The sequence below is a fragment of the Malaclemys terrapin genome, chromosome 5 (assembly GCF_027887155.1).
Source record: "Malaclemys terrapin pileata isolate rMalTer1 chromosome 5, rMalTer1.hap1, whole genome shotgun sequence".
In the NCBI taxonomy this organism is placed as follows: Eukaryota; Metazoa; Chordata; order Testudines; family Emydidae; genus Malaclemys; species Malaclemys terrapin.
The window spans coordinates 13401694-13412130 of record NC_071509.1 but is presented as its reverse complement, the minus strand read 5'-3'; the positions used below and the strand labels follow the sequence as shown (position 1 = coordinate 13412130).

Sequence of the window (10437 nt, the reverse complement as noted above, 5' to 3'; positions counted from 1 at the left end):
GGAATCCATTTCTTACCGGTATGTTCTCCCCCCCCACCCCATGGGGGGCATGTGACCTCATGTGATCTTCCACGTGGCTCCTCCTTGCCCCGCCTCCAGCCCAGGCCCCCCATGTTCTCCCCATCCCCTCCCCATGATCCACCCACCTTACCTCGGGGGCGGGGGGGAGGCTCTGTGTGTCCGTCCCCTGGCACGGCTGCTGTACTGCCCCAGCCCTTCCATGCAGGGTCTCCAGCCCTATTCTCTATCTCTGGAGGACAGGGCTGGGGGCGGTACAGCAGCCGCGCTGAAGGAGCTGCCAGCGTTCTGCTCCTTTCCCCACGGCGGTTCCCCGGAGAGTCCTGCAGTTCAGGGCTCTCCTGGGAACTGCAGCAGGGAAAGGAGCAGAATATGGGGCCACCGGCCAGCCTCACGCCCGCAGCTCCTCCAGCGCGGATGCTGTACCACCCCCAGCCCTGTCCCCCAGCGCGGCTGCTGCCTGGAGCTGGAGGAGACGCAGCTCCACGGAAGGGCAGGGGGCAGGGCTGGGGTTCTGCTCCTTTCCCCCCTGCGGTTCCCGGGAGAGTCCTCCGGCGGGGCTGGCTGCTGTACAGATCGGAGGAGACCCTGCGTGGCAGGGCTGGGGGAGATACTGTTGCGCCAGAGGAGTTGCGGGCGTGGGGTCGCCGAGCAGCCCCACCTTCTGCCCCTCCTCTTTCCGGTACACCGTACCAGCAACAAATATCTTGGTGCTATGGCATATCATACCATACCTCCCTACTTGTACTGCTGCTTCCACTCCCGTGGAGCTGGATTTCAGTAGAGGGGGAACTGATTCCTGGGTGTGTGTTTTTGATGACTTGTGGATTTTAGATGTGTATAAAATGTCAAGTGTATTTTGAGTGACTTTCTGTTTCTCATTTGCATTCATTGATAAAATTTGCCCTCCTGGTCGCAGCAGTGAGAAACAGTAAGCAGCGAGCTCCCTCTCTTTTCAGGGAGGTTTTTGTAATGGTCTGTATCACTGTGAGAGGGAAGCTGTTACGTTGCTGACAGTAATAATCTCCAGCATCTTCAGCTTCAACGCTGCTGATTGTGAGAGTGAAATCAGTCCCAGACCCACTGCCGCTGAACCGGGCTGGGATCCCAGAGGCGCGGTTAGTAGAATCGTAGATAAGAAGCTTAGGAGCTTGTCCCGATTTCTGTTGGAACCAGGCTAAGTAGTTGCTAATGCTGGTACCGGCTTTGCAGTTGATGGTGACTCGCTCTCCAGGGGGGACTGCCAGGGATTCTGGAGTCTGAGTCAGAACAATTTGGCCATAGGAGTCTAGATATGGAGAAAGAATACATGCAGTCATGGCACATTATTAAAAGTAATTAAAGCTGGATATTTAAATGCATTTTTAATTTAAGAATTTATTTAACATTAGTTTGCAAAATAAGTACTGCAGTATTGTTGTTAACCTAGCTAGTATTTTATTGCCTATGAAGTCTGTTCCCTCTTGATATAGTGCTCACCCTGAATCCAAAGCACTAGTATCCAGAGAAGCTGGGCCTGCGAGAGCATCTTGCCAGGTCTCCGTGGGGAATGCTGAACAGCTCACCAGGCAGTGCAAATGGGACCAGTTATAAATACTCAACAGCCCAACTAGGCGATGCCCCCCCTGAGTGACTATGCAAATAATCAGCTGATATAAATTTACTGCATTTTAGTTGCAAGGCATTTCCTGTTGTTCTTGTGCAGTGTTGGTCTCTGTAACCTGGTGACAGCGACGTATGAGGTCAAGTTGCAACACGGATGGTTTTATGAATGGAATAACAGAACGTGATCTGTGGAGAGGGCACCAGGGTTGATGTTTGCGGCCTTGGGTATCTAAGCAGTTAAAATCTCCCAGGTCTTTTAACAGCAGTTTTCAGAGCCTTTATCTCAATTTACCTTTCAGTTACTCTCCTCCCCGTCCATGAAAATATTCATGGATTCTCCCCATTGCCCTTGTCCAAGCAGCTAGTTGGGCTGATGACCTATCCAAATTCTTATGACTCTAAGGACCTTCCTTTGGGACAGATTGTTGCTGGTGCCTCCATGGGTGTGCAAGGATGGGGGTGTGCTAGGAGGCCCCCTGTAGGGCTGGATACAGTTGCAGTCCTTGGCCCACACAAACCCAAGGGATGTCTGGAGCTAGCACTGCTAACCTCCGCAGAAGTGACTGTGAGTCATGATCTCCACCCCCTGCACGAGAGATAGAGATGGCCAGCTCTGGAAGGGAGTGTGATGTTATCTGATTAAAATATGATCATATAGATCATTGTTGCAACCGCTGTTATATATAACAAATCTTGTATAAAACGTGGCATATAAGATGTCTATGGAAAGGTTATGATTTGCTGATTATGATTATGCTATTTGTATGTATGTATCATTTTTGTATTTGAAGTTATGAGTATTGGCTCTATACCTGGATTTCAAATGTTTGCTCCTGAGATAACGCCCACAAGGTAGTTAGCCAGCACATCTTGAAGGGAGTATTCATATTAAGTGGCTCATCGAGTGACACTTAATTCACAATGAACCATGGGAAACACCCATCTACACTGAGTGGACATTCCATCTGAAGGATAGGTAATGGCTTCCTGCAATGACTAAGCGCAATCGGGCATGCACAGGTGACTTGTCCATGTGACTCCAAACTTGTCATCTGTAATTTTCCACTAGCTTTTCCACTAGCTGTGCTGAGGACTTTGCTTGAAACAATGGGTTTCCCTCCACATGGCAGAAGCTATAAAAGGCCCTGGAAACTCCTCCACTTTGCCTCTATCCTGCTCCAGCCTCTTTCCTGCTAAAGCCTCTGCTAATGGGAGCATTCTAACCAATGGACTGAGGACCAGAGACTTGACTTAAGCCAGCAGTTTATTCCATCCCTGCTATAAGCCTGAACCAAGAACATTGCATTTACTGTATGTATTTGATTCCTTTAACCAATTTTAACTCTCATCTTTCTTTCTTTCTTTCTTTCTTTCTTTCTTTCTTTCTTTCTTTCTTTCTTTCTTTCTTTCTTTCTTTCTTTCTTTCTTTCTCTTTCCTTTTTATAAATAAACCTTTAGATTTTAGATACTAAAGGATTGGCAACAGCGTAATATTTGGATAAGATCTAAGTTGTATACTGACCTGGGTATGTGGCTGATCCTTTGGGATCAGAAGAACCTGTTATTTGATTAAATTGGTTTTAAAGAACAACTCATCTTAAAATCTAGTGTTTTGGGTGGTGATATAAGGACAGCAATATCTAAGGAAACTGCTTTTTGTGACTACTTCTTAGCCAGTGTGGTGAAACAGAAGTTTACTTTTGTTGCTGGTTTGATATATCTCATGGGAGAATAACCTCCATTTTGGGGGTATATCTGCCCTATTTCTCAGCAGTTTGTCCTGAATTTGGTATTCTTAGTGGTGTCCCACAAGGCCAGGTTACAGGGAGTGTGTGGGCATTGTTGTTATGTTTATTATTGTATTACAGACAGTGGCATCCGCTGGTTCCAATGAAGGTCAGGTCCCTGTTGTGCTCGGTGCTGTACAACCAGAGAGGAAAACACAGTCCCTGCCCTGAGGAGTTTACACACTAAGGATTGGATCCTGCCAACCCCTGCAGACATATGTAACTTCACTGATGTGAGCAGTTCCATGGACATCAATGGGAGAAGTCCTGTGAATGATGTGATGCATGTGGGAAGGGTTTGCAGGTCTAGGTCTAATTGATGATCAAATGAAACAAGTGGGAATTAATATAGGAGAGTAGTAGGAGAGAGAAGCCAAAGATCACAGTGAAAAGATCAAGTATCAAAGGGGTAGCCGTGTTAGTCTGGATCTGTAAAAGCGGCAAAGAGTTCTGTGGCACCTTATAGACTAACAGACGTATTGGAGCTTTTGCGAGTGAATACCCACTTCTTCGGATGCAAAGTGAAAAGATCACGCAGTTACACAGGCCAGCAAGCACAGCAAACTCTGCATAGGACAGGGAGGGTTTTGCATTGGCCTGTGTCACTGGGAGAGGCCGGTCATTGTACAGCTCTGCAGTGATATTCTCCAGCATCATCAGCTTCCACACTGCTGACAGTGAGAGTGTAATCAGCGTTTCCATTGTCACCACCACTGCCACTGAAGCAGCCTGGAAGCCTAGAGGCCAGGCTATAACAGGGTTATTAATGAGAACCTCAGGAGCTTGTCCTGGTTGCTTGATACCAAGCTACGTTGTCGCTAGTGCTCACCCTGGCTTTGCAGTTGCTAGTGGCTGTGTCTCCTGGAAACACTGACAGAGATTCTGTTGAATCAGCACTTTCTGCCCATTGGAATCTGGATATAGAAAAAAGAGAGGCAGAATAGGATGGGGTAAGCAGGATGATGGCATCATAATTCTTCAAAGATTTACACAATTTAAGTTTCAGTTGAAGAGTGGAAATTAACTTACAATACAATAGATTTAATACATCAGTGCAACAATTCTTACATTTGTATTATTTCTTCCCTTGAAGCCAGAAATCAAATAGCATCCAGGGAAGAAGAGTCTGCGAGATCATCTTGCTTGTCTGTGATTGGCAGTGCTGGTCAGTGAGCACACAGTGGAAATCCACACATTTGTAAATGCTCAGAAAGGGGAAAGTCACTTGTGTGAATATGCAAAAGTGTCAAAACCTGGCAGTCACCAGGATTATAGCCCCAGGAAAGCTGTTGTGAAATCTTTGGCTTGTCTGTTTCATGCAGCGGTTACATGAAAGAACTATTCATAGGTACTCACTGTTTTAGTCTTCAGGTGCCTAGACCGAGGTTTACATGGCATAAGGTGGTTACAGTGGTAGATTTATTCTTTAACAAGGAAACTCTTCAATGGGTAGCAGAGCAGGCTGCAGGTGTCCATTCATTCCCCAATTTCCCTGTGTTTGAACACAAGCCCATCTATAACCATTTAGTGAAGTAGGGCCAAGTCGTGAGCCTTTTACTCACCCGGGGAGCTGTTAATCTCATAGGTAATCCCATGTATTTCATTGGGACTGCTCATGTCAGTAAGGGCTCAGCTGAGCGGATAAAGGACTCCCAGTCTGGCCTTATAGATGTTTTTAAAATTTGTGCTCAGGGAAGCCCAGTCACTCATTTGTTCTCCTTCCTCTTTAGTCAGCTTGTACCAATGAATCCTTCGGAGTCCAACTGGCCTGTTTGGCTTGAAATCTCCGGCTCCGCAATGTTGTGTCATAATACTGCCACCTGCTGGGCAATGGCAGAGTTGTCCACAGAATTTAGTCCGAGAACACCATGCCAAAGCAGATGTCGTAGCGCTCCCCAGGCAGTGTGGTGCTACACGGCCTGATGCTTCTTTCCATTCTCATATCTGTGTCTTCATTTAGCCCCCCACTCACATGTTTCAAGCTGCGATTTATGTTGTGGAGCCAGTTTTCAAACATGAGGCCTTTCAGACTATGGCAGTACGGCCAGGCCTGGTGATATTTACACCACGGCCAGAGTTCAGGGTAGGGCAGCATTTGTATCCTCTGTGTGGTCACCGTAACCCTGAGGTATTATCTCATCCTACATCAGGAGGCCTGTGTAGTGTACAGATAGCACATGGACCCTTATTAAGGAAGGACAGGCTTTTTATTAAGTTACTAGACTGGTGTTAAGAGATCTGGGTTCAGTTCCTGTGTGACCCTGGACGAGTCACTTAATTTTGCTGTGTCTCAGTTCCTCATCTGTTACCTGGTGAACCCCGGCCACCCAGTAAATAGTTTGCTACTTTAAGAGTAAAGACCATCCTACAGCTCTCCCCACGTGCTCCTGATCAGGTCTCCCGGTAGTGCAACATCAGTGCACAGTAGAGTTGAGGAAGCAGCACCCCGGAGTGTTTCAAGCACTGTTGCTCATGCTGGCATGAGGCCATGAAATCTTTCAAGAGCACAGACCGGGACTCAGGGACTGGGCTCTCCCTGCCTCTTTCACACAGCACCGGACTCACTAACAGGGCCAGGTTTATCAGGGCACTTTGTCTGCTTTGATTATGCAAACTGGCTGGTTGCTCTGCCTGCTAGGAGATACAAGTAAATGCCCTCTGATATCAAGACTGCCGCGCTTTCTAGATAATATGTTGTTGCTCAAAGAGAAGTTCTGGGCTTGATGCAGAATGTATCGGCTAGCTTCTATAGCCAATATTATTCAGGAGGTCAGACTAGATGATCATGATAGTCCCTTCTGGCCTTAAAAACCTATGAACCTAAGTAAAATAAAATGAAGAAGTAAGGTTGATATTACATATCTGCATATCATTACTAATGTTGTTTAATGGCACGGTCTGTGGGTATGTTTTAGTGTTCATGTACAAAATTTACACACACCTCAGACAAAAACTACATTTAGAGTTAAGATTGTCAGTACTAATCATTAATAAACTTGTTGTACTTAACCCAGACCCAAGCATGTAAAACCAAGGAAATTCAGAATTAAGGTTTACATTTTGTTAAAAAAAATCCAAACACTCTAAGGTAAGAAAAGTACTATTAAGGCATCCAAACCACTGTAACTATGCCCGGGGGGAGGGGGGGGGAGAGGAGGGATCTTAAAAACTCCAATGTGTCTTTAAAAATCTTTCTAATTTAATCTGGGATCCTCAAACACTCAAGTGCTTTAATCACAATCAAATCTTAATTTCAGTGCATCATTACAGTGCAGAGTTAGGTTGTTTTGCTGCCCTTATTTGTGTATTTCCATACCATAACATGTTTAAATTTCTTTTAAATGTATCTCTGATTTTTCTAGGTTTAAAATGCTTGTTTTTGGTACAAGTACAATTCCCCTGTAATGTGTTTTACCCTAAATCACGAACACGTACTTGCAGCCAGAACTCCATCTTAATGTAGTTTCTGTCTGGGAGTGTACAAGCGACATTTATATTGCAGAGGAGAATATTATTGCACAGTATAGACAGAGGATGTGTGTCCTGGATCCCCAACACAAGGGTTCTTTGTGTGTGTGTGTGTGTGTGTGTGTGAGGGGGGTTATGCCTGTTCTGGGTCAAAACTTCTACAATTCTTAATCTTGTTGCGTCAGGATGGAAAAAAGTTCCCCCTTTGGACTATAGACACATGCCCCACTTGTACGGGTGGGTTGTCAGGGCCAGTGTAGCAGGATCCCAACATCTATCAAGGACACAACCACCCTCAGCTTCTTGAGAGTGAGGCAGGGCACTGGACATTGTTGTTCCAGACATGCCCAGTGCAGCCAGCCCACGTGCTCTAGCTGCTTAGCCACAAAGCTTCTGTTTGCTTCTGGAAACCAGCAACATTTGGCCCCTTGCCTAATAGGCTAATAAGGGCACTTCACTCTGGAGTGCAAGACACCAATGGATTTTACATCAGCCATGTACATAGACCTACTGAACGCTTAGGAAAGGGATCAAGCAGGGAACCAACCGTCCACAGTAAATCAGCCTGCAAGGGGATGTTTTGTCTTGTTCCCAGAAACTACTGGCAGCTTCCAAGATGGAATCATAGAACTGGAAGGGACCTCGAGAGGTCCAGTCCCCTGCACACAAGGCAGGACTAAGTATTATCTCGACCATCTCTGACAGTTAGGAAGTTTTTTTCTAATGTCCAAGCTAAACCGCCCTTGTTGCAATTTAAGCCCATTGCGTCTTGTCCTATCCTCAGAGGTTAAGAAGAACAATTTTTCTCCCTCCTCCTTGTAACAACAGTTTATGTACTTGAAAACTGGTATCATGTCCACTCTCAATCTTCTCTTCTCCAGACTAAACAAACCCATTTTTTTCAATCTTTCCTCATAGGTGGCCCACATCCAGGGCCGGCTCCAGGCACCAGCTTGCCAAGCAGGTGCTTGGGGCAGCCTCTCTGGAGAGGGGCGGCACGTCCAGCTATTTGGCGGCAATTCGGCGGACAGTCTTTCACTCCAGCTCGGAGCATAGGCCCTCCCGCTGAATTGCCGCCGCAGATCGTGATCGCGATCGTGGCTTTATTTATTTTATTTTATTTTTTGCCGCTTGGGGCGGCAAAAACCCTGGAGCCGGCCCTGTCCACATCAGATCAGCTTAGTTTGTTCCTGGGAATGCATGTGAATCCTGGGAATGTGTTGGTATCTGAGGCTGTGTATTAATGGTTCAACGTACATTAATATGGTGTAGGTTTGGTTGTATTTGATCTGTGCTGCATAAATAAGTAAATATTACCTTTACTATTTCCCATGCTCTACGATTTTGTACGAAAACAACCTTAACTTCCAGCTAATTAATTTTTTTCTGGATCTGTATAATAATTCCCAATCAAAAATTACAGCAAGATTGTCAGTTCTTTGTGGTGGGGACCATTTTTTTCTGTGTTTGTACAGGTCCTAGCACAAAGGGGTCCAGGTCCATGTCTGTGGGTGCTCCTATGTAAGATGGTAATACAATAAATAAATTAAAACAAATAAGATTGCAGTAAGCCTGAGAGTACATTTTAGTAATTTAAGATAAAATCCATTACAGGAATGTTGTCATTAGCTGAACACCACGCATCACAAACCCGCGAAATTGAACGGGAAGGTTAGATTTCTAAAAACGATGGAACTAATTGGAAATACAATTGTGAGATTTCACCAGTGACGCTCAGCTTTTGCTGTAACAAACTTCACAGCATAGCTAACATCTTGGAATAGCAATACAGTGTTCGAGTTTTAAATTATTCAAGTGGATGGGGGGAGTGATCCTCCTCTTTTTCTTGTAGCAGAACATTTGAAAATGTGACCATTGTTCTAGTTGTGTGGATTAGTGTCTATTACTCTGTACGCTTCATAGAGCAGGGAGGTTTTTGTATTGGTCTGTATCACTGTGAGAGGGAAGTTAGCATACTGCTGGCAGTAATAATCTCCAGCATCATCAGATTCAACCCTGCTGATTGTGAATGTGTAGTCAGTGCCTGCCCCACTGCCACTGAACCGGTCTGGGATGCCCGTGGGACGGCTGCTGGTGTCATAGATAAGAAGCTTGGGAGCCTGTCCAGGTTTCTGTTGGTACCAAGCGATGTAGTTGTTAATGCTTGTGCTGGCTTTGCATTTGATAGTGATGGTCTCTCCCACAGACACTGAGAGAGATTCTGGAGTCTGAGTCATGACAGTCTGCCCACTGGAACCTGGAGAGAGAGAATCAAAATTGGCAGTTTGGTAAATTGGAAAATGACATTAACATTGTTCAAAGCTTTACATTGAAACACCTGTAAAGTGAACAGGAAAAGTAAACTAGAAAATATACATGGAACTGTATTAAAATAAATAACCCACAGCTGTTTTTCCTTATTTTTTGTCTCATTCCTTATTAACCCTTTTAACACTTCCCTGTTTCTTACCCTGAATCCAGAAAAGCAGCAGCCAGAGAAGGGGAGTCTTTGAGCTCATCTTGCTTCTGTGGGGTTGGAAATGCTCCTCAGTGAAGCATGTAGTGGAAATGGAACCATTTATGTGTTCAGCAGCTCAGTGAAGGACCATCAGCCATGTGTGAATATGCAAAGAGAGCTAAATTATGCAAATGACCAGATGTTAATGCCAGGGAGGAGCTTTGAAAAACCTGATGGTGTCAGTGTAGCGTAGCTATTACTGGATGTCATAACGCTAATACAGTCGCATGATCCAGATGGTAAAGCAGCTGGAGTTAGCTTTACAGGCCGGAGGCAGTAGCAACAGCCATCGGATTAATGATGAGTAACCGAGCCAGCTGCACCTTTAAACACACCTAAGAAAAGCTAAAGTCATTCAGTCATTTCTTGTGTGGGGTTTAAATCCAATCGGCAGAGCCTCTTTCCGGTCATTGATTTTGTAAGACTTTTTCACTGTACTCGTACAGCCAGGCTATCGAGGAAGCAACAGTGCCTGTAGCTGCATGATTCTCTGCACCAATGCTGGTAGCTTTCTACACCCCTAGGACAATGGCTGTTCTCAAAGGCTTTGTGGGCGCGCAGAAGCCGGTTGACGTGAGGTCTGGGAAGAGCTCACGGAAGATCTGAGCATGCTCAGATTGGGATGCATGCGCAGCACAGAGAGGTTGACAAGTGGCATCAGTGCGCCAGGCTCTTACGCTGCCTCCTGTGTCTGTGCCCTACACCCACTACCTCCATGCCACAGTAGGTGCCAGAGCCTGAGAGCTACGGGGGTGTTGTGTGAGCAGAGCAGGGGAGCCTCCAGCCCTCCCTCCATTGCTGTTCTCTGGCAAAGCCCCTTGGGATGCACGTGTGGAGCTGTGGGTGGGACTGAGCCATTGTAGGGGCTACTCCAGCACAGCAGTAGGTGCCCTGATCCCGGGCTATAACACACCAGATTCCTCTCCTGATTCCCGTACACTGAACCCGCCGGGGTCTCCAGAGAGGGCAGTTTTCAATAACGATGCATCACTGGGGCTGCACAGGCAGGGACCAGTGCCCCACCCCCAGCTGTCACTTTGA

At 46.1% G+C, this 10437-nt stretch overlaps 1 gene segment (V, D, J or C); it reads right to left on the bottom strand.

Moving 5' to 3' along the window:
• Window positions 1-8758: 8758 nt before the first annotated feature.
• Window positions 8759-9412, bottom strand: LOC128837977 (immunoglobulin kappa variable 3-11-like). The segment is given in 2 exon segments: window positions 8759-9135; window positions 9349-9412. Coding segments are annotated over 2 exon segments (426 nt in total).
• Window positions 9413-10437: the final 1025 nt, after the last annotated feature.